Source organism: Dunckerocampus dactyliophorus, chromosome 6 (assembly GCF_027744805.1).
Source record: "Dunckerocampus dactyliophorus isolate RoL2022-P2 chromosome 6, RoL_Ddac_1.1, whole genome shotgun sequence".
Lineage (NCBI taxonomy): Eukaryota > Metazoa > Chordata > Actinopteri > Syngnathiformes > Syngnathidae > Dunckerocampus > Dunckerocampus dactyliophorus.
Window position 1 is genome coordinate 13,384,670 of NC_072824.1, and position 24,539 is coordinate 13,409,208.

At 40.2% G+C, this 24,539-nt stretch overlaps 2 protein-coding genes across 4 annotated transcripts; one reads left to right on the top strand and one right to left on the bottom strand.

The window, feature by feature from the left end:
* The first annotated feature begins 205 nt into the window (after nucleotides 1-205).
* Nucleotides 206-13,127, top strand: LOC129183031 (phosphoribosyl pyrophosphate synthase-associated protein 1-like). Of its 3 annotated transcripts, XR_008570739.1 has the most exons (12): nucleotides 206-690; nucleotides 2,423-2,475; nucleotides 2,556-2,622; nucleotides 7,319-7,491; nucleotides 7,688-7,803; nucleotides 8,083-8,138; nucleotides 8,347-8,492; nucleotides 9,534-9,584; nucleotides 11,235-11,305; nucleotides 12,423-12,569; nucleotides 12,716-12,772; nucleotides 12,832-12,976. XR_008570739.1 is itself a non-coding variant. In XM_054779814.1 (11 exons), the coding sequence occupies exons 1-11, from the start codon at nucleotides 527-529 to the stop codon at nucleotides 12,988-12,990; spliced, it is 1,203 nt and encodes a 400-aa protein (XP_054635789.1). In that variant the 5' UTR covers nucleotides 206-526; the 3' UTR covers nucleotides 12,991-13,127. The 3 variants fall into 3 exon arrangements, 2 of the variants coding, with proteins under 2 accessions (XP_054635789.1, XP_054635790.1); XM_054779814.1 differs by lacking the exon at nucleotides 12,716-12,772 and having other exon boundaries at nucleotides 12,832-13,127; XM_054779815.1 differs by lacking the exons at nucleotides 9,534-9,584; nucleotides 12,716-12,772 and having other exon boundaries at nucleotides 12,832-13,127.
* A 7,207-nt stretch (nucleotides 13,128-20,334) lies between these two features.
* On the bottom strand, nucleotides 20,335-21,700 carry LOC129182796 (GTP-binding protein Rhes-like). Its single transcript, XM_054779327.1, has one exon. It carries the CDS (start codon nucleotides 21,533-21,535, stop codon nucleotides 20,909-20,911), a length of 627 nt encoding a protein of 208 aa, XP_054635302.1. The 5' UTR covers nucleotides 21,536-21,700; the 3' UTR covers nucleotides 20,335-20,908.
* Between the last annotated feature and the right edge of the window lie 2,839 nt (nucleotides 21,701-24,539).

The following is a 24,539-nucleotide window of genomic DNA, read 5'->3' on the forward strand; positions in this document are numbered from 1 at the left end:
ATCATTAAAATCACCTGCTTTAGTGACTGGCTGGAAAGAAAATCTGCAGTGTTTCGGCCCTCTGTGGCAAGAGTTTGACACCCGTTTCCGCACTGAATTAGCTGTTTGCCCTTTAAGATGACGTCATGCCAACCCCATCCACTGATTGGTCAATGTTGTCAGCTTGCTCTGGCCTCTGATTGGCCTACCGTGGATGTCGGTTGTTTTGCAATAGAGTCGATGCTGCGAAAGTTTCAGGTCTGCATCATTCGACTGTTGCAACGTTTTACACAAGCTTTACAGTTTGTGCACTGGAACACAACACCGTGTAGAAGGTGATGCGTTAGCTATTGTTGAGCAGCGCGAGAGAGTTCCCATTTGGGCTCTTTTAAAAAGTTCTCACATTTTCTTTTTTTTAAGTAATAGTTTTTCAGTTTGGTTTTAGCTTTTCATTCCGTTTCAGTTTCAGAGAGGGGATTTTAAGTATTTGTTTCGAAAAATTGTGAAGAAAAAGTGAAGCCCAGAACCGCAGTGGGTCCAAAGCAACATGCCGATAAGGCGTTTTGGGGGTCACAGGTCTCTGGTGTCGCGCTCTGAAACGCCAAAACTCTCGTATGGTTACTCGAAAATGAATGTTTCAAGAAGCGGATACCGTGTTTTTTCTGCCAACTCCAGCACTTCCTCTACCCAGCTGGCCAAGAAGATAACAGAGTAAGTGGACCACAGCTACACTTCACCACCCTTGTTGTGATTTTTTTGCTAGCTTGCAAGCTAAGTGCAGTTGGCATGAGGCGACCTGTCTTTTTCCTTTTCTCTCCACACAACACACACACGCTTCCCAGTTGAAGTACGCATGCGCGTTATCTCCAAAAACCATGCTGTCTTGATGGCCGCACCGATGCACCTTTAACTTCAAACACAAGATTTATGTGATGTTTCAATGTTTGAGAAAATCGTTTTTGCTAATTTTTTAGTACATTGGTTTACCAAAATGACACTTTAGCTTTAGTTTAAATATAGAATGTGGTGTCCAAAGTGTGGCCCCGAGGCAATGGTCAGCACACAGCTCGTTAAGTTTTTTTTGAATTGGCCCTGGGCATCTTCTGAAAATTAAATGTATTAATTATTAATACAATATATTATTACATTACATGTTACACAAATAACTATTTGCTTTGTCACCCATAACACAAAAGCTAAGAATGGTGATGTTTTCTTTAAATAGTTTAGCATATATTAATCTACATTGGATTGGTTTTAGCCTATTCAATGTACAAATAGTCCACTCGTGATTGCTGTGATAAAACATGATGAATTAATATCCGAAGTATAAAAATACATGCAAGCAGTGATAAAAACCCAAATTTGGGGGGAATCCCCAATACTCTCTCATACAGACATGCACAAACAGTGACAGGTTTGGTGGATGAAGTCAGTGGTGAGCTGGAGCTTATCCCAGCTGACTTCATGTGAGAGTTAGGGTACACCTCGGACTGCTCACCAGTCAATCACAAGCCACATACACACAAAAAAAACATTCACACACATGGACAATTTAGAGTCTCCTGTTAACCTAACATGCATATTTTGGGTATCATTGTATGATCAAGTCCAAACAGGCTCACCGACCAATGTCCCCCACCCAATGAGCAGTGTTCCTTGTGTATAGTGATGCGAGCATCAAAGACTGGTTCCAGAATGCCAACTGGGTGAGGCCCCAGAAACTGGTTCACAGTTCTGTCCTGCTCCTGCTGTCACCAAGCCAAGCCTTCATTCAATACCCTGCAGTAGATCAGACTAATTATTGATGCACTCACGTTAGGGTTCACTCACTCAATTTTGTTGCACAGCTCTAGGCGATTTATAAAGTCTAGACTTGCTCAGAATGTTGTGAACTTAACACCAATATTCGTCTTTGTGTCTTTTGCCTTTATAAAGGTCCTGAGATGAACCTTACATCTATAGTCTCATTATGTGGCCACTGTTGACCGCTTATATAGACCAGTAGTTTTAACTCAAATAAGTAATATGCAATGCTACATTCGAAAAAAACAAATGAGTGAGTTGAAGTATTCAAATTTAAGTGAGCACGCCATGCGCAGCAAAAGACTCTGAGCAGCAACCGACAAAAACGGAGATTAAAGTTATAAATAGTAAGCATGTGTGTTGGCATGAGAGCAATCCTAATTTGGATCAGGGCCAAATTTTGCATGTGTGTTTGTCATTAACGTTCATGCATTTTTTTGAGAAAGAAAAAAATCTCGCATCTGCACCTAAATCATCCTTCCACACTGTTTTGTATTTGGAAGTCATTTATGCATAATCTTGCTAAGTAACAAACAAACAGTGATGAAAACATTCAACATACCTTCAGTGGAGATAAAATATAAATAAATCGTTATTGTTTATGGGTTTTAAACCTCTTCTGTTTGGTTCCTTCTAGACGCTTGGGTGTGGAGTTGGGCAAGTCTGTCGTATACCAGGAGGCAAATGCAGGTCAGGCTGAGAGAGGGAGGGATCTCATCCCCTCTGGTGCAGTTGTCTTGAACCCACATTGTGTTTTTGAGTGTTTACAGAGACCAGAGTGGACGTGAAGGAGTCTGTTCGTGGACAAGACATCTTCATCATTCAGACCATTCCCAGGTGAGACAGAGGAATACTTCATGTTCATGTTCCTAATACTCAACAATATCCCTTAACAGTCCATTACAACACATACTCATAGAAATCAGCAAAAAATAGAGGGTAAAATTGATCAGCCATGTTTAAGATCCTGGAATAACCTTGTTTTCTAGACAGTTACATAAGATGAATGACACATCATCATCCTTGCCTAATGTTTACATTGCATTTCAAAGCAAAATATAGTTAAAGGTTAGGGGTGTTACGAGACGAGGCAATGCACGAGATTGGGTCCACAAGAACAAGACAAGATTTTAACATTAGTTTAAAGAAAAGTACAATGAGAAAACATGACTGGACAAACATCCATCCGTCCATCCATTTTCTATGCCGCTTCTCCTCAGAGTCAGTCCAGCTGACTCTGGGCGACAGGCAAACAGACCTTTTTATTTAACTGAGTCACAAAGCAATGCATGTTTGTTTGGGAAAACGTGCAGGTGCACTTTTGGAGGGGAGGATATTTAAAGACAAATCTTTGTGTTTTTATTAGTTATTACATGTGTCAAACTGTTGGCATGGATACCTGAAACTCTGCAGGTTTTCTTTCCAGCCGGTCACTAAAGCAGGTGATTTTAATGATCAACACCTCGTTCAATTTGAGAGAAGGAGCTCATCAATTAAAATCACCTCCTATAGAAACTGGCTAGAGAGAAAGCCTGCAGTGTCTCTGCCCTCCATGGCAGGAGTTTGACACCCCTGAGTTATTAGTATCAGCATTTTAGCTTTTTCTATTTTTCTGTTTTGTACTTTTGCTGGGTTTTTGTTTATTTTATTTCTGGTATGAGTGACGTTCCACAAATGGCTCCTCAGCCACACTTTGGACATCCATGCATCTTTTGCCAGTAATGCGTGGTGTAGCCAGGCGACAGAGGATTGTATCCAAACTCTACCTTCTTGGCTCTGTTGGTCAGGGGCTGAGTTGCATTGTGGAAGGATTTTTACAGCTTTCAGATGAACATTTCACAGCATTACGGAGATGGAGCTCACTCCTGCGTGCCTGCTCGGCGGATTCTTCACCTTTTGTTCATCACTTGGATTGAATTACCGAATAAATGCATGACGCAAGAAACACTTATATGCGCACCTTTACTTGCTAAATTTAGCGACACTGTCGCTAAATTGTCAAAACGGATCTCGTCTATGTGTGAGGTGTATTATGAAATGCAACCGGTGATCACGGGTACTGGAAAGTTGGCGCTGAGCCAAATTTAATGAGCATTAATAGAGGCACTCTGTGATTTAAGGTGGAGAGAAGTCGGAGCATCTACGTGGGTTGATTTGACAAATCTTAAGTAAAATTGATCAAATGTTGAATTACTACAGCTTCTGCTTGGACGTCAACAAGTACATTCATAGTAGCAATGCCATCGTTCTGTCTGATTGGCTTCTGGCTGCCTTGTTGTCGCGATACAGCTTTTCTCCAAACAAGAAATCTTGTCACATTTTAATCACCCCTATTAAAGGTACACTTTGTAGGAATCGTATTGGTCTATTAAATCTCTCACAAAGAGATAGTATTGTAATGTCTGACATTTTCATTTGGTCACACTGTTTTGCAGTACGGAGATGGAGATGAAAGATGAAACTGTTCTTTTACTTGGGAGTGACGATTTTGTGGCACTAATGCATAATTCGAGACTGTTGGAAATATGCCACTTGGAGCAATTGTGACATCAAAGTGTTACAGTCAGCAGTGAACAAGAAACATTGCAGATGACCTCGGTACAAAAATGAGTACAGTAGTACCTCGCATAACATAAACCTCCTTTTACATAAATTCCACTGAACATAAAGAATTTATGTAAAGTTTTTGCTTCGTATTACAGAAGAAATTCCATATAACATAAAGCGTCAAGTCAGTGCAAGTCTTTTTTTTTTTTCAATCAACTTTATTAATGCCTCAAGTCGGTGCAAGTTCAGACTAACACTTGGCGACGCCTTCTATCGCATCACGCTCTCATTGGCTGATTTTCGGGGCACCGCCTCCGCTCTCATCTCATTGGCTGATTATCGGGGACCGCCTACGCTCTCATCTCATTGGCTGAGTTATACAGTACATGAGTTTGTGTGAGAGACAGGCTTCTCCCTTCAAACTCCTTCCTCTTCGTAGTCCCCCTGAAACTAACTCAAACAATTAAGTTAAGTTACAAATTAAAATTTTGCACACAACATTATCGTGTAGTGCGTGTGCGTTTGTCTGTGAGACCAGCTGACTCTTAGACTCTTTGAGTCGCGTTTCGACTCAGGCTAGTCATCCTCCTCCTTCCTGCCTCCACTTGCGCTCCTGATCAAGACATCTCGTGAACGGTAGGATTGTTTTTGTTTTTCAGTTTTATTATTTTACAGTAATCTTATTACCTTATTTTATATTGGAATGTTACTCTACTATGTTTATGCTAAGATTTTCTTATATTTTCCCACCATATTTGGTGGACATTGAATATTTTGAAGTGCCAAAGGAGTGAGTTTGGGAAGATCCTGGAATGGATTAGGCTATTTACATGTATTTTACGCTTCGTATAACATAAAATCCCTATAACATAAAGGTTCTCGGAACGGATTATTTACGTTGTAGGGGCGTCTACTGTACTTTCATATACACTGATGGTCAAGAGTTTACATACACTCATCATGGCCATGAATGTCATATTGGCAATTTTGATTCCTTAATGATTTGACATTCACCTCAATCTTGTACCTTCAGTGGTGCTAAATGATTTAGACAAGGCCAAGTCCTGATACAGGCGTACCGTGCTTATCTCGGTTAATCGGTTCCAGACCCGACTGCAATAAGTGAATTTCCGCGAAGCAGGATTCAATATTAATAAATGGAATATTTTTGTAATTAGAACATAGAAAACCTTTTTAGGACCTTCTAAATACGTTTTTTTTTTACCATTATTAGAGCCCTGTAGACATGAAATATTACCCCTGTAGTCACCTTAACACGTGTATTACCCATTATAGTAGACCTAATAGAAAATAAACCATCTTACACATAAATAAGATAAGACGTTAGCATTAACAGCGTACTTCCTGGTGGCTATTGTCTCATCATTGTAATGTTAGTGACAGCTATAGACCAGTGTAGAATACTACTCTAGTGCAGCTGTTTGTGATTAAGGAGAGACTCACGATACATTTCAATCGCTTTATTAACAAGCAGAGAACACATGCAGTGAACATTCACACAGGAACTGATGTCGACCACTCTACACTGCTAACCTGATGCTAGCACTCAACCAACAGTCAACTCTAGCTAGCTGACATCACACACGTCTCTTCCCAGGCCCCACTTCTTAAATGCGCACACAACAAGTCACAAATACTGTATTAAACTTCATATCCCGTCTTTTGAATGCCTTATATTTGTATTTTTGTTCATTTAGCCATTTTTATGTTTGAAAATGCTGGATGTAGGCCATGAATACGTACAATGTGCTTAAATATACATATTGTTTTACCAATAATAGACCATATTCAACCAAGAAAGAACCACGTAAAAGCGGTCATTTATCAATTATGTTCAAACTGTGATGTAGCGAGGGAAGGCTGTACATTCTTGCTAGTAATCACGATTGAATGCAGCTAGTAGTTTCTCTGCCAGCATGAAAATGATTAGTTTGATGGTACTCATTGGATCAACCAATAGTCACAACAATGGGAAAGTCCATAATCCTGTATGTATACAGTGGATCCCCGCATATTTGCGATTTAGCATTCATGACCAAATAATATATACGATACTTTTTTTCTTTTTTTTTAAACAAAAATAGATTGTTTTTTCCACAGAAAACACATCTCATTCACCCGAAGTCGGTAATTATTTATAAATATGTGATAATATAGTATAAAATGTAAATTTTATATTCTAGTACATATACTACAGCAGCACGAGTTTCAACAGTCAACTTCATTCCAATGCGGCCTCAAAACTTGCAGCCAGCTGAGCAAAAATTCATTTATTATAGTAAGTTGTTAATGGAATTACACAACTTCCTTTGTAGTGAGAAGAGAAACGCGGTGGGTTCTGGGTCTGAATCTAATATGCTGTAATATTTACAACAGTCACTTTTGTTGCAAGTGTTGATCTGAAATCGGAGCAGAAGCTCCAAGCTAGCAGGGGGGTTTGGAGGGGGAGGAGCAAGTTGTGTGTCAAAAATTACATTTTTATGGGCATCTCAAAAGTGTAATCCATCCATTCGCTTCTCCTCATTAGGGTCGCGGGGACATGCTGGAGCCTATTCGAGCTGACTTCGGGCGACAGGCGGGGTACACCCTGGAGCCAACCAATCGCAGGGCTTAATATAGACAACCAACCATTCACACCTATGGACAATTTTAGAGTCGCCAATTAACCTGGCATGCATGTTTTTGGAATGTGGGAGGAAACCGGAGTACCCAGAGAAAACCCACGCATGGGGGAGAACATGCAAACTCCACACAGAAATGCCCTAATGGGGAATCGAAACCAGGTCTTCCCGATCTCCAGACTGTGACTGTGTGGCCAACATGCTAACCACTAGACCACCGTGCGGCCCCAAAAGTGTAATCACTTGGAAAAAGAACAACAATGCTGTCTGTCATACCTGCCTTTTGAAGCTTGATTGCCTGCCAAATGCTGTCAGTAGATTGAGTTTATGTGCTTGTCTTGCAGAGATGTCAACACCGCCATCATGGAACTGCTGATTATGGCTTATGCTCTGAAAACATCCTGCGCTAAGAACATCATTGGGGTCATCCCATACTTTCCATACAGCAAGCAGTGCAAGATGAGGAAGAGGGGATCCATTGTTTGCAAGCTACTGGCCTCCATGTTGGCTAAAGCCGGTATGTGCACTCACTTTTGTATCAATTTGACTGATTAAAGTTGCAAGTAAGTGGTGTACCTGCATTGCTGAGAGGTGTTTTTTTTTTATTTGCTTTAAAGAGAATACTATTTGTACAGTATGTAGTTGTACACCACTACAAGCTACAAGCTCAATAATACAAATATTGTTTGTTTAATAACTCTCTGATGTTGTAGGCCTGACTCACATTATCACCATGGACCTCCATCAGAAGGAAATCCAGGGCTTCTTTGGTTTCCCTGTTGACAACCTGAGAGCTTCCCCCTTCCTCATCCAGTACATCCAAGAGGAGGTGCATTACATTGGAGTGTCGTCAATTGGTGAACCACTGGAATTTTCCAATCCAATCCACGTTATTTCTAAAGCACAAAACAAAAACCATGAATAGTAAATATTGAGTGTAACTCTTATCAGTTCCAATTAAAGTAATAAAGACTAATAACTAAAGACACTAAAATATGTGAAAAGAAATTGATAAAAGACATAATTTTCTGACAGTTAAAGTGGTTATAGGCTATTATGTAAAAGCAGATGTATGGTAATGTGAGCGTCTGATCTCTGCTATTTCTAGATCCCAGATTACAGGAATGCTGTCATTGTTGCAAAGTCGCCATCGGCTGCAAAGAGGTAATGACACAATTTGCAATGTTCATATCATCCAGTTTTGCATCTTTTTGTTTGACATTTTTTTCCTCACGCTCTCGTAGTGGATCCTGTCTTTGTTTGAGCATTCTTGGTTTCTTCTGTGCAAACCTCTCTGTGCTCTTTTTGCCTGCGTATGTGTTTGTACATACACGTCGTCTTTGTCAGTTTCTTTGACTCTTGTGTGTCTCAGGGCGCAGTCCTATGCCGAGAGGCTGCGGCTCGGCCTGGCCGTCCTGCACGGTGCCGCTCACAATTTAGAGTCCAGCATAGCCGATGGCCCGACCTCACCGCCGCCAGCTCGCTCAAATGCTGGACACACCGGCCTGGAGCTGCCACGTAAGACTGTGAATGTGCACCTCCACACAGTTAGGTACAGAATGTTACCATGACATGTTGGGATTCCAATACATCTGTAAATAGGATGGGAAGGCGTTTTAAAGGCATGCCTGATTTTGACAAAACATGCCTGCCCTCCGAACTTCTTGACATCCCCAGCAGAGGTGACTTTTTCCACCACATTGGCCTTCAGGGTGAGCCTGGTGTACTTTATTTATCCTAGAAACAAATATGCTCATAATAAAATAGAAACAATATTATCTGTTGAATTATCTAAGGATGTTTTTTTTTTTTGCATGAACAGATATACAGGTGGTCCTCGGGTTACGTATGACTTCCGCTCCGACACTGATGTAGAGTTTTGGTGTTCGATTTTGTACCTAAATGAACTCCTAAGTCACTCACATTGTACACAGAATACATAAAGGAGATATCAAATGCAGTAATAAAAAGGTTATATCCAAGAATGAAATTAAACAAATAAAAAAAGAACAAGAACAAGAACAAGACCTTTACTCAGTGACTTATTAGGAGGAAGAGAACAAACAAAAAAAAGAGACCACTGTGCTTAGTTATGACTGTCACTTTCATAGGAGCAGATCCTTTAATATTGTCGAATGTTTAATACCAAAAGTGCTCCCAATATTGGTCGGTGTTTCTCCTCTCCTTTTACTTTGGTGATAACTTTTCATTTCAAAGATGTATATCCACCAGAAGATCCTGCCGTATTCTTGCGGAGACATAATGAAGTGCAAAAAGTTAATTAATCAGCGATGTTTGTGCCAATAAGGCACACACTGTATTCATCTGTGGTGCGCAAGACCAGTACACATTGCAGCATGCAGCGTGTATTCATCCGTTGCGCATGCATAAACTACTACTCAAGCGAGTCCACTGTTTATTGACCAAAATGACATTTTTAATTAATTTATGGAAGTTCATACATGACCACGAAATGCTGTAATGTAAATTTGTGTTTTTAACCATCCAAATGTGCCTTTTACTATGTTAATTTTAGTCTTATTGTATTGTTATTTACAGCAAGCACAGGCAGCAGATTTCGTGTCCCATTTCCAGGGATTGAGCTTCCAAGTATGATCATGCTTAATGCCTGAATCCATTTCTGCCTCTTGTTGATTGGGGCGCTTCCCTGCATGGAACTTGGAATGTGTTACTGAGGGCCTTCCTCTTTACGCCCTTCCTTGCGTTTTGGCTAACATGAAATGTTTTTTTTTTTTATTTAGCAGGGATGCTCCAATCAGGGTTTTATGCTGCCGATACCGTTACCGATCACATGGATTAATTATACATACAACGGGATTTTTTTTCATTGGACCCAGAATTTCTGGTTGCACCCCTGCTACTGTCTATATGATATGAAAAAAAAGAACCATAAAATGACCTTAATTTAGACAATAAAACATTTTGCTTACTTTTTGAATAGAGCATATATTACTCGTGAAACTTACAGACAATGAGACGCCTTCTTTAAGAGACTTTGGATGTGAGAGTACATTGGTGAAGCTCTCGGAGGACTTCCAGAGAAGTGAGAGAGCACTCGGCGAACCCGGTGTCTACCACCGCTGAGAAAGGCTGGTCATCTCGTCTGATTAATTCAGTTATTTTTCTGGTTATTTGCTTAGCCTTCTGACTGTCACGCACATATGGGCGAGTGTCCACATGGCTGCATTACTTTTGCTGCCATTTGACTGATGATCACACCGTGAGCCTCGAAAACTCTCCATACTCAGTCAAGTATTTGTTCATATTAAATTAAAGCTGTTTTAATGTGCTATCCCTGCAAGAGAGTTTTCATAGCATGTGTTGGCAGTTAAGTTCCACATGGCAGACATGACTGTTTTGGTTTTGCACACCTGTGCATTGTGAAAGAAAGTGGTAGGAGGACGCTGCCAAAAACGTTAGTTAGGGCAAGACACTACATGCACACAGGGATTGCTGCGGCTTCAATAGTACTAGCCACAGGTGATCGGCGTTAAGAGGCATTTGTAGGCATATACCGATCACATGATTTTTCACGGAAATCGGACAATACTGATCGGTGGCCAATCGATTGAAGCATCCCTCCTGTTCAGTATAAGAAAGGCCGTATAGCTGCGGTAATAGAAAGGCTGTCTAGCTTGCTGGTTCCACATTTACCTGCCTGTTGAAGTAAGCTCTTATTGAATTAAATTGATTCATGAATCAGCTGATTGCAGTTAATGTTTAAGTGTAAGTACTAAGTATTCACAAAATCGTACCAAAGTGAGGTTTTAGGACAAGGCCTGTCTACATGCTCCATGTGGTCATGTTCTTCTGTGTGTGGAGTCGATGCTGCCAGACAGCTGTGGTGGGTTCTAGCTTGTGTCGATGATTATTTGGTATCCCTTCATTTACTTAAATGATAAGCATTATCCTGTAAACGGCTTTTTTTATTTGCACATCCTGGAAATACTATTGGATTCCAAATAATGATTGACTCTGGTTCTTGAAAGATAAGTGCTTCTGTGAAACTTCACTGTATAAATATTTAAAATCTTAATAAGCATGAGTGCAAATCAGTGTTTGTTTGTTTTTTTTAATGAAATGATATGGTTGTGCTGCGTGTGAACGTTGGTGGGTTGAATAATGGTTTTGCATGTTTGCAGGTTTGAACCAAATTTCTTCTCAACAAGTCTCCTTTTCCGCTGGGTTCAGGGTTCCCATCTTTTCCTGGGTATAACTGTGTTTCTCTGTGACTTTTAGTGATGATGGCAAAGGAGAAGCCACCCATCACTGTCGTCGGAGATGTTGGGGGAAGAATCGCCATTATTGTTGTAAGACGCACTTAGTACTCTCCATGTAAAAATAAATTAGCTTAGGAATCAGTTTCTTCTTATGGAAATCTGTAACAGACAAACACAGAATGTATTACAGCTTTATTCTTGTATACACTATTACGCTCATAATATTACAACTTTAGTCCATTAACATTACGGTATGAGAGTTTTGTTGGAATAATTCTCAAATACACATCTGATTTTTCAGTTCAATGGTTTTAGTTCATTTACATCAAACTGATTATTTGAGGTTTGTACACACATTGTCAAGCTGGTGTGTTTGGGATCACATGGATTTAGCTCCATTTTGTAATAATAGCTTGTAATTTATATATAATAAAAAGAACTTATTTAACTACATACTCTGTATATATATTTTTTATTTTAATTTTAGATTCCACTAAAGCTGGAAAGGCATGGTTGGACACGACCACGTTGTGTCCCACTTGGCATTGTCCCCTTATTATTATAGTGTCAGTGTAAAATTAACAGCTGACTAACCACGATGTTGTGATCACCTGCACATTCTAATATGTATAATAGATTTACAAGGTATATTGGTTGTAGTTTGCAAAGGTGTGCAACTCTACGCCATCATACTGAGAACTCTCGTTATATTTTGTCGCTTTTACAGTATATAGCTAAATTAAGTAACCAAAATATGACAAACAGCTATCTGCAATTCAGCACAGTGCAGGTTCCCTCGGTGGTAACTATTTATATGGATCATAAAACTAGTGTAGACACTAGAAAGAATGTGGCTTGTTGGAATTTTTGCTAAATCCAAAAGAGGACAGTTTTTAACAGGCAGCACTCGAGCATTATAATGGATAATCTAACTATCATAAACTTAGATTTATGATACTATAAGACTAATTAAACATGACAAAAACCCTTCAGCAATTATGTTACATCGCTGGAAAGTGCTGTGCTGATTAGAAGAGTCCTAAACAGGCCTGTAATTCAGAAAAGTGCTGTTGCGCAGTAGAGAATGTAGTCACATTTTTCTCGTTTAAAGAGGTGCAATTAGGTCATTGCTGGCGTTGTTGATGTTGTTATGTTACTCTAAGAATCAGAATAATTTCAGAGAAAAATATAATGTGTCTTTTATCAGGACGACATCATTGATGACGTGCAGGAGTTTGTTGCGGCAGCAGAGATCCTGAAGGAGCGAGGAGCCTACAAGATCTACATCATGGCCACACACGGCTTGCTGTCTGCAGAGGCACCCAGACTGATAGAAGAGTCTGCCATTGATGAGGTGAAATACTGCTGTCATTCCTTCCTACCTTACTGCACTGGATACCCAGGGCGAATATGAAAAACTATGTAAATTAGTACCCATTAGACAGGTACATTTTAGAAAGCGCTGTAATTTCTGCTGAATGGTGATCTATGTATTCACAGACTTGACTGTACCCTCATGTTTGCTTATTTCCAAACTGATGCAGGAAGCCACTCTGGGTAAATATTCAAAAATGTGACAGGCTGGAATAGATTTGTCTGAACTGTGGTGCCCCCAGGTGGTGGTGACTAATACCGTGCCCCATGAGGTCCAGAAGCTACAGTGTCCAAAGATCAAGACTGTGGACGTGAGCATGATCCTTGCCGAGGCCATCCGTCGCATCCATAACGGAGAATCCATGGCCTACCTGTTCCGGAACATTGCTGTGGATGACTGAGGCAACCACACACACCAAATTACACTCAATTACCAAGCAACGTGAGCACATTTACTGCATGCAACTTGATGTATCACTTACAGTATCTCATTATTTCTTCTATATCAAGGGCAAATAAAACTATTGTTCTCGGGTGACACATTGTTTTGGAATGTGATTAGGACAATTAATTGCAAACAGTTACTAACAATAGTTTACAGTGGAGAAACGATTTTCGTAGGATTCTGTTGCCATAAAATATCTCGGTTGTCGAACGGCCAAACAAAGCATTTATGCATTAGTGACTCACTCTCTCAATGGATAGTGATTCTTTTGCAGTTGGAACACTGTAGACAGATTCTGACCAGGGACTCCTTTAATCATCGTTGTGTGTGTTTTTTGTTCATAGAATGCATACAGAACAATGAATAACTCAGTTTCTGTCGTTTTTCTTCCATCTATTAGGTACATACAGTATGTATCATAGATAGATAAACTAATTAGTATACAATTTATAAGCTCATTTGCTTACTTCTTTGATATTTATTATTTTGAAAATATTTCCTGTCTGTACAGCCATTGCTATTTAATGAACTTCTACAGCTGAATAACAACACATGAAGAGCATATTGCACAAGAAATGAGGCGCTAATATATTTAAACGTATTGCAGGCTTTGTAACTGTGCGCATGCAGTGTAGAATTACTTTTCAAATGACTCTTTTACATAGAATAATAGCAGTTAATAATTCCCAAAAGTATCAACAGCAATTGCACAATTTATTTATAAACCAGGAAGACAATAAATAAAGATACATGTTCTATTCAGGCTATACATAACAACATGTTGCTGTGCGTTAGTTCCAGGACCCTGAACTTGTTCTAAACGCCTCAGAGTGACTTTAATCAGCTGAGGAGCTTTGACCAAGTCGGGGGGCAAAGAATTATCCTGCATACATGGCAAATTATTAAAATGAATGTAAAAACAAAACTCAGAAGTGAACTTATCTGTGAAAAATACCAACAGCCACAAGTCCAGGTCGCCCACATTGTGAAGACATTTGTCACACACCTGTGAAGCAAAGAACTAGCAGACTGCGGAAGACAGTTTAAAAGTGGCCCGAAAGAGGAACTGCCGACTAACGTTTACCCGGCCATTTCCTCAAAATAAAACAGGAAACTTGCTTTATTGTAGTGTAAGTTGAGCATAGGGAAGGTTTTTCCTGGTAGCTTAAACCTGAGCATCACCTCGACACAGCAGCTCACAATTTGAGGAGGAATTGAAAGAGGCTTGTCACTCTAAATGAAAATGTAGCTCTTATAGGTTCAAACAAGCATCACACTATAAGGTACAACCATGTCGTTTACAGTTTTACCTCCATTGGTTTGGCTAATTTTTTGAAGCAGAAATTACATTCTGAAAATAACATGGACAAACCTCCAAAACACTTGAAAGTTATTCACAAGAGAATTCAATTAGCCATTCATTTCCTCAAATTGCAAATATCTTAAATATCTAGTGCATGTATCAATGTCTCAGTACATCTTTGCAAATGATTAAGTACGGTTAGCCTACATTTAGCACAATTTCCAACTGAATAGATCTTGTTGATCTAAACTTATTGTCGATTCTCAGATTGAATGGTCGTTCTCTCCAAAACACGCCAGTATTATTTCATTGTAAGAGTAATCACATGCGCAATAAATAGTCTGTTCAATTGTCAAAATTTGCCAGGAACACACTGTAATGCCATGGATACCATGTATGAATCTGTTGAAACATTAGTTAAATCGATTATTTGACAGTCAGGTGAAACTAGAAGTTGTGCTCCGATGCAGATGAGAATCTGTGACCAGACAGACAACAGGGTGGGTGAGGACAGCAACCAGTGAAGAAGTGTCAGTTGTGAAACTCCAGCTTTATTCACAGTACTGTATGCGACATTTTTAGGGATGTCCGATATTGGCGTTTTTGCTGATAACCAATATGCCGATATTGTCCAACTCTCAATTTCAGATTCCGATATACTGATATGTGTAACATCACATATGTTTTTCTTGAAAAAAAATTGTTGTAAAGTAACAATACTCTTAAATGAGTACAGTTGTTTTGTTGGCTACTCCACCCATCTCTGAGTAGATAATTAATGTATTACATATTTTATATAAGAATACATTTGTGTTTCTTGTGCTTTGATTTGTTATTTTTGGAAAGATTTATTTTATTTTTAGTTCAAGGGATATTGTGTCACGAGTGGCCAAGGCCAGAGTTCAGGATCCCAAAATGCAGAGGTGAGCCAGTCTGTGTAAAAAAAAAAAAAAAAAAAAAAAAAAGTTTATTGAACAGAAAATGTCCCCCAAGGAGAAACATACAAAAAACACAGAGGCAAAAATACAACCAAAACAACCCGGCCGAGCCACAGGGAAAAAAACACTACACAAACGCACGATGCTGCTAGACACGGGGATAAGCAGGGGAGAAACTAGAAAAATAACAAAAATACACTGCTGAAAACCAAGCAGGAAAAACGTGCTACGAGGAACTAAGAAACACTGCTGGGAACCGAGCAGGTAAGGCAACGGCAAAAATACAACAGAAAACACCGCTGCTGGAAATGCCACGCAGGGAACAATTACTCACTAAGACAGTGGTCCCCAACCCCTGGGCCATGGCCCGCTACCGGGCCGTGGGTCATTTGGTACCGGGCCTGTAATGGAAAAAATAATTTTCTTTTTTTGTTCTGTTTTATTTTGAAAAGTGTCCGGATTCTCTCTGTTAAAATCCGTCTCACTTGACGCATGTCCATTGTGCGTTTGCTAACTTTATCTCATGCCGCACAGATAGACTACTACTGTATTTTTACCATTTTTCTTTGAGTTCATATTTGGTCTCAAATGCTGATACTATGTGGGAATGCATAAAGGTAATTTTTGATGACTTATTGAGTGCTAATTGCTAAAGTAGTCCCCGCTAGATTGGCTGCAGGTGTGTCCAGGTGACTCCTCCCAGGCAGCGGGTAGTGTGGTGCAACAAGACAAAGACAGGTGGCAGCAGAGCAGCACTACAGGTCATGACACTGTGTGTGTGTGTGTGTATAAACATGAAAGTTCTCAATCAAAATAATAATCACAAAATTCATGTATTTTATGTCATGTTCCGCAGGACAGGAGTCAGCACTTGCTGTCTTGCGCTCTTATTTTGGAGTGCTTCACTTCCTGCTGCGGGGAAGTTGCAGCCGCTTCACCCCTGTGGTGTTGTGCACAGCTGGTTGCAATCACAATTAGTGGGGTTTCAAAGCCCAGGCGCAGGCGCCAGCGCAGGCGCATTGAATTGTTCCTCCTTGCCTGTGTTCAACTGTCTTATCTTAGCCATCTGAGAGGATCAAATACATTGTTTTGGTGCCTAACTGTTTCTCAAGTATATTAGTGCGTGTGTGAATGTATAAACGTGAGGCATTAACTTAAATTGCTTTGTATAAAGGCACTTAATGAAAGTAAGTACATTTATTTGTATTCACTTATAGCGGAGCCTTGCCACATCCAATATGGTGGCGACTTTGACGTAAGGCTCAGCACTCGACGTGGCGTCTACGTATATGGTTTTGACGGCAACACTTCCTGTTCATCAGCGTGCCTTGCTGTACTCTAAATATTTTTTTGTCATTGTGTAGTATTGGTAGTTTCCCTGTGTGTATTTACTTATTTGTTATCTCTTCTTTTATTTTTATCTGACACCATGACTATGGTTGGTGTTCTGTGTTGTTATCCCCCTTCTGTTCTGGCTGTTGGGTGCCTAACAAGTGACATTCAACAATGCTATCAGGGCTCTAGCCTTCCTTTTTAGGAGTTAATGTGGGTTGGCAAACTACCTAATTTGCGTGTTTCTGTTGTATCTGTATCTCTAAAATGCCATATCTTATGTCTCCACATGTGTTTCAGGAAGGTGAGGCTCTGGTGACGAGACTTCAACCAGCAGCTAAATAGTAAACAATTTATCAGTTTGTGCTGTTTAGACAGATGAGTAACTCAAGGGTAATAAAACCTCACATACACACATATACTGTACAATGGTCACTGGGACTGGGTCAAACCAGACCTCTCATAGAATCTTAGTGTGGCCCTTACACCTTTTCCAGATGCAGACAATGTTTGGGAAGAGGCCATTGTCAATTAAGTACTGGACTAAGACTGAGAGGTGGACTTGAGGGATATTTCAGTGGTTCCCTGCCATTGTGACAAAACATCGAAACATTTTGACTTGCAGTGCTTACACAATGCCGAAGGGACGATGCATTTTTGGGACACTGACAATTTAGCAATTTTGTTTTGATGCATGAGTGAACTGTTTTGGAAGAGAAATTAGCTTTTTATTTGCAGGTGAACCATGATGTTATGCTGAACCAAGTTAGTTTGCTAAAAGAACCAAGAACCAAAGTCCGGTCTATTTCAGGAAACAAACCAGATCAATTGAAAAGGAGCTTTGCATTTTGGTGGTACTGACTAGTCATAGGGCCGCACGGTTGTCTAGTGGTTAGCATGTTGGCCACACCGTCACAGTCAGGAGATCGGGAAGATGGATGGATGGATGGATGGATGGATGGATGACAAGTCATATGGGAAAAGAATTAGTATGAGTGAACAGTTTTGGGTGAGATATGAGCTTTTGCAAGTGTGCTATGGTGTTGTGCTGAACTGTAAGAGTGTATGGCCAAATGATCTTAGTTTTGAAAATGCAACTTCTGTTTCAAGAAATGAGCCAAACCAATGGAGAAAAACTGTAACACATTGGGCCTTAAATCACACTTAAAACTCAAATCCAAGTTAGGAAAGGTTCGATTTTTTTGTAATGTACCCTACTGGCTGCAGATGAAACTTTTCAATAGCTAGTAAATATGACTGATTGATATTGGTAAGATGTTTTTGTGAATATCCATGCATCCATTTTCTATGCGCTAATAGCCTTTTATAAACACATGTATGAATTGAAAAACACCTCACATTGGCCTATGTACTGTATTATTTTCAGCCCAATGCAGACACTTGTTTTTATTTAAAAATGCTTAACTATGGTATTGACAGGCAGAGGGGAAGAGTCAGGTGTGGAGGTGTTGTGTTAGATGCAACATGTGCAGTGTGCAAGTTAGCCAGCAAAAGCAAAGAACACAAAGAGCCATGTCTTTTTGTTGACAGTCTTACTAATGAAACTGCCTTGTTTTCATTTGGTTGTCTTCTGCTTCTTTGTGTTGAATCGTATTTCGGGTATTATAAAAATTTGTGTTCATGTACAGTATACGTCACGTGTATATCAATGCTCTTTTTTCCACATATTGGCCAATATATCAGTTATTGGCTTTTTCCAGGCAGAATAGTAATTTAAATATTTCAATCGTAAAAATAGAATTATAGCTAAGCAATAAATTTGCCATTAAATATGAACTAAAATTCACAAGTTATCATTATCACAGCAAAACCAGCAGCAATACGGAACACGGCAACAGTACAATGATGCAAAATACATCGCCCAAAACACTCAAAAATGGCTAAGGACTATTCTGAAGTGGCCTTCTGTGTCCTCATCCAATTGAACATCTGTGGAAAGAGCTGAAAAGAGCCATCAAACTTGAGAGAACTAGAGCAGTTTGCTCATGAGTAGTGGGCCAAAACACCTGTCGACGGGTGCAGGTGTGTTACAGGAAGCGCTTGATTGCAAGCAGTGCAGTTCTACACCACTGCAAACCACAATAATAAACATACATGTATAATCACAACTGAGTATTTTTGACCAATGTGACAAAGAGCCTTGATCTTTTTAGATTGTCCAAGTGTACCTAATGTTGTGCCCAGACAACTAGCTGTAGTGTGTGCTTTCACCAACAGATGGCGATAGAAGATAAATTGATAAAGGGCCTTAGTGCAATAAAGGCATTACTAAAGAGAGCAGCCTTTCAGGTTGATTTATGAGTGTATGAACGTTATACTGTAGAGTGTAATACATGTAGAACACTGGGACGCCGCCTAAGGTAATTGGTTTTTAATTTAATGAAAGAATATGAACATAATGTTTCATGTTGTTTTATTACATAGAAGCTGTTGCTATAATTTCAAGATAGAGGGGCATGGCAATCATCTATTTCCTGTCCAAACTGGCTTGTGAGTGGGTGTCAACATCCTCTTCAGAAACATTTTCTGAGCTTGTGCCGTGGCAGATTTACCATTAGACAAACACAGGCAATTGCCCAGGGCCCCCGAGATTTCTAGGGCCCCCCAAACATCTCTTCAAAACTGATTCTTGATTTTTTTCCCCCCCATCAATTTAAATATATATGTTGTTGTCCATCCATCCATCCACCCATTTTCTATGCCGCTTCTCCTCATTAGGGTCGCGGGGGTATGCTGGAGCCTATCCCAGCTGACTTCAGGTGACAGGCGGAGTACACCCCGGACTGGTCGCCAGCCAATCGCAGCGTACATGATATATTATTGTTTCAGTCTTAATTCACTTGCTTAAAACTACAAAATGCGTAATGTATCATGATCGTTTCCACCGCTTCCTCCTCCATTCTTATGCAATGGACTATGCCATGTTACTGCACATGTGCAGATCAATTTGGCACGGTGTGGAGAAAAATGAAGCAGAATTAACCCACTGGAGCGGACAAGAGGAGAAGGTGAGATGAAAACAAACAGTTTTTTTTATCAAAACTACCAAAGGTGTCAATGTTTTTCACAGTCACAACAAATGTGGACACACGACGCCAGCAACACCCAGATGCTCGCAGCCGCAGAGAATGCAGTAGTTCAAGAGCTGAAGCTGAGAGTGACACTTTTCATCACAAGGATGTGAGTATTAAAGCGGTAAACTATAGTAAATGTCGCTTTGTATTCTTGTCAGTTAATAATAAAATAATATTATATGATAATATAAAATGATATGTGATAAATATTAGTAATAAAATGATTACATATAAATATATAAATATATTTTAATTAATATTTGAAATCCCCACCCTCCATTTTTTTGGGGGGGGGGGGGGGGGGGGGGTTGTGGGAGTTATATAAACATGACTATGTATTATCTACCACCTTAAGCTGACGCTGTAACAGATTTCAAAAGCAGGGGAGAAGTGGCCAAAATCACATACTCACCTTTTGTAAGAATTTAAACACGCAAAAAACAACTTTTTTCAATGCCGTACGATGATGTGGGTTTGCCTTGGGCCCCCAAATAACTAAATGCCCTCCTGACTTTTGCAATAGGTAGATCGTAAAATCTAGCATATTCTGCATATTGATGATTTAGTAATCGTGCTTTTAAGCATTGATCTGGTTTGCATAAGTGGCTTCTGTCCTTGGCACTCCATTAATCACATTTTAGATTAGTTTATACATTTTTATTACATATTTCGATTCACAATCCACTCACATTTGCTTAAATGAAACAGCACAACAATATTGTGTGAGATGTTTAAAAAAACAACATTATAGAAAAACAATAATTCAGATAAGTTACAATTTGAATGAGATTTACCAGACGGATGTCACTTACGCACAATCAGTGGGGCTGAATATACAAATAGATGTAAACATGATGTGCCACAAAAAAAGACTGTACAGAAAAGATAGAAGTGTGAATATATTTGCACACGTATGTAATTCCCACAGAAAACTTGATGCACGTGACATCTAAAGCCTTACATTGATCTCAACAGCAGAAGCATAATGTCACCAAGTAAGCAGCAAACAACACGACAAATCAAGTAAACAACTGAGAAATAATTAATGCGTCTTTCATATTTATGCAGCCCTCTTCCATCCTTCAGTTCTGTGTCAAGAAGCCTCAAGTGTCTGGTGTTTTGTTGGAGATCAATCAGCGTTTTCCTCACTTGACACCCACTCCCAACTCTTTATCTTTGTCCCACCATGAAAGTTAGCAGGTGTTGTTATGACAGAATGCAGCTGTTGGTCTTGTTCATAGGGGGCCTGAAGCTGGTGTCTTTAGGAAAGGTCTCCCTGCGTCGGCGCAGGGCAGGGCTGAGGCGGCTGGGCAGGTTGGTTTGCTGCAGGAGCTCTTTGAACACCTCCACCACGTTGGTGTTGTCCTTCGCCGAGGCCTCCAGGTAGCTGTTGTTCCAGTCCATCTCCACTGTGGACAGAACGTCCTCACTGGACACCTGCCGCTCTTGCTCACGGTCCATCTTGTTGCCCACCACCACGATGGGCGTGTACTTGTCCTCCTTGATCTCCAGGATCTCATCTCGAAGGCTTTTGACCGCCTCAAGAGACTCAGGGTCGTCCACAGCGTAGACCAGCGCGAAGGCATCGCTGTTCTGGATGGAGAGCTTGCGCATAGCCGGGAAGGAGTAGCTGCCACTCGTGTCCAGGATCTCCACGGTGACCTTGACCCCGCTGATGTCGTACTCCTTGCTGTGCAGCTCCTCCACCGTGCGCCGGTGTTTGGGCTCAAACGTGTCCTGCAGGAAGCGGTGGATGAGGGCGGTCTTTCCCACCCCTGCAGCCCCCAAGAACACTAGACGCACCTGTGTCTTTTCCTTCACCTCCAGTGACATGCTGGACACCTAACTGGCCTGGATGGGAGGAGAAAGAGCTCCAAAGTTGTCTCCCTGTGCTCAGCAAAGTAAGTCAAGCAGCAAATATCTTCTTCTTTTCTTCTTTAGGTACTTTATGAGTCTCCTGACTTTATCACACACTCATGTCCACTGAGGCTCCTGTGAAGCAACTCCCTGTGTTTTATGCTTGTTTTGGTGAGAGAGCATGCACGCCTTCCTGCACTTGCAGCCAATCAGCACAGTGCTGCCTGGCAGGGCAACCAATGACGGCAACGCATGCAAATGAGGGCCACACTCAGAAGGAGAGAGGCTGTAAATGTGGTCAGTGACCAAGTGCAAACAAAAAGTGGGGGAGCGGGGTTTTCTAAGGAGGGGAGTGTTTTCTATGAAGGCTTTAAATTCTTGAAAATGCCTACATTTGAGTAATTTCAATGTTTAAAAGAAGTCTGACTATTTCCCCCACTCATAGTTACACTATTTCCTATGTGGAAGTAAAAAAAAAAAAAAAAATCATTTTGTGCATATTTGTGTAAATGATACATTCTTCGAACCTGCTGACTAAAAACCTAAAAAAGTAGTCAAAATGTCAAAACTCGCTTATTTTTGCAGTGTTCAATCATTGCCACATCATAAACAACATGTAAAATGATAACTGTACAATGTTACATTCATGCAAAATAGTGGTAAATAAAACATTCATGTCAGCGGTGTGTGTTAGAAGCGAAACAGAAGGCGTTCTAGGCACTTCCCATGCTAATTAACGCGTGCAACAGCAACGGACACGAAAGCCAAAGAAAAACCAAAGCCAAAGAAAAGCAAAACACTCTTTTTTACAGTTTAATCCTTGTGACCCCACAATTTTTTGTGTGACTTGTGGGACATTTGACTTTGAAGCTTCCACTCCATATATGATTTAGTTTTGATGCACCAAATCCATCATGTAGTTATGTGTGTTAAATTAGTTGCTCTGTCTCTATCAGATGGAAAACTGTCGGTTTTTCTCGCTGTTTTTTCCACAGCTTATGAGTTCCTACTGTATTATTGTCATGAATGAGCCACATAATATGTCCTGAGTAGTGATGAGAACCTAACATCATGGACCATTGAGTTCAGGCGTGGCAGTGCTTGATTGAGTGGAAATCACCTTCTAGTGTCCTTGGTGTGTAATTAGGTTTGATGTATTGCTCCTCTCCCCAAAAAAGACGACTCTTTGCCAAGTTCTCTGTACTGAGACTGTCACTGTGATCCTTGCAGATTTCCTTGGAGACCGCTGTCGTTCCGCTGACTGCAAGCAATGCTTCCATGCCTTGTTAGGCTTGGCAGCAACATGGAACCAAAACAAGCCCAGAGGAACATTGTGGTAAGCGCCTCCTCCCATCATCATCCGACAAACACACACTTCAAATGTGCCTTGTGACACTAAGTAGGAGTGTGTTTTTTGCATCTGCCTTGTGATTGACAGAATGACCTGAGTGTACCTTAGCACAGTGGTCCCCAACCTTTTTTGACCCACGGACCGGCTTCTGTCCCCACAAATCTCCCGTTCATACATTATAGCAATCTAATTTATTTCTTATTTATTATGTATTGTGTAAAACTAAGACATGAATAACATCAAATTAAAAGCACAAAATGAATGGCGACCCACCATCCACCAGTTCAAGTTCCAGCCAGGTTTTTCCAGAGAGATTATTACATCGCTGTTTGACGTGTGTGGTAAAAGGCAGTGCGCTAGCATGCATTAACTTGAGACAAATGTGCACATTAGCACTCAATAAGTCATCAAAACTTAGCTTTATGTATTCCTACATAGTATCAGTGTTTGACACCAAATATGAGGTGAAAGAAAAATGGTAAAAATACAGTAGTAGTCTATCTGTACGGCATGAGATAAAGTTAGCACACGCACAATGGACATGTGTCAAGTGAGACGGATCTAACAGAGAGAATCCGGCCACTTTTCAAAATAAAACATTAAAAAAATGAAATAATGGAAATTATTTTTTCTTTCTGTGGTACCAGGCCGTGGGTCTTTTGGTACCGAGCCATGGCCCAGGGGTTAGGGACCACTGCCTTAGCTCACCTTCCTGTCATTGTCAGCAGAGTGTCTCTCACTTTAGCCACCTTTCAGAACAAAACACTAGAGTGACAAATGCAATAAGCTAGTGGGTTTTTTTTAATAACATATTTTTACATTCTGCACATTATTTTTTGGCAGTCTTTTATACGACTTAATGCACAAATGAGATATACAAAACATTTAATTGGAGAATGATTTATTCAGTCATCCATTTTTTTATACTGTTTGTCCTCAGTAGTAAGCTAGAACCTATGCCAGCTTGCTGCATGGCAAACTTGCAGGTGATTACCGCAGTGTACATTCTGTTACTTTTTTATTATTATTGTCAACCTAGACATTTTATACTGAGCAGCCAGGAGACAGGCTCATCTAACATGTTCCTACATAAATGTCCACAGCCAATAGATTAGGAAATATGGACTGCACACTTTTGTCTGTGGTGGCCTGCTGTTTAGATTTCACACACCACACAGAGCTCTCCTACCATACATACTGTAGCATGGCCTTGTGTTTTAATGGGGCTTAGGCCGAGAAAAGTTCTGGTTCTTTAACCAGGTTGTGAATCTAGCTTTTATATGGACTGCATAGCCCACTAGAACGCAAGCTAGGGCAGGGGTTGACAAACTTTACCATCAACAGAGCCATTTTGCCTCCTCCTTCAGTAAAAAAAAAAAAAAAAAAAAAATAGTCTGGAGCCGTAAAACATCACACATCTCATAAACGTGTAAAAATGTAAAAAGTGTAATCTTTTTTTAAAATTTTACCTGTTACAACAACAAAATTCACCTAACAGAAGTTCACATTTCACAGTTCCCATTTCTGCAAATCAATGTTGTTTGCTCAATACCGTTTACACCTGCGCTGAATTGTCATCAGTGGCTATTGTATTGGTCCTGTCCTTGACAGTATTTGGAGAGAGAGGCA

Coding starts and splice junctions, on each gene's coding strand:
- LOC129183031 (XM_054779814.1), top strand. CDS start 527: ATGCCGATAAGGCGTTTTGGGGGTCACAGGTCTCTGGTGTCGCGCTCT. Junction 2,476..2,555: donor ATACCAGGAGGCAAATGCAG/GTCAGGCTGAGA, acceptor GAGTGTTTACAG/AGACCAGAGTGGACGTGAAG. Junction 2,623..7,318: donor ATCATTCAGACCATTCCCAG/GTGAGACAGAGG, acceptor CTTGTCTTGCAG/AGATGTCAACACCGCCATCA.
- LOC129182796 (XM_054779327.1), bottom strand. CDS start 21,535: ATGTCACTGGAGGTGAAGGAAAAGACACAGGTGCGTCTAGTGTTCTTG.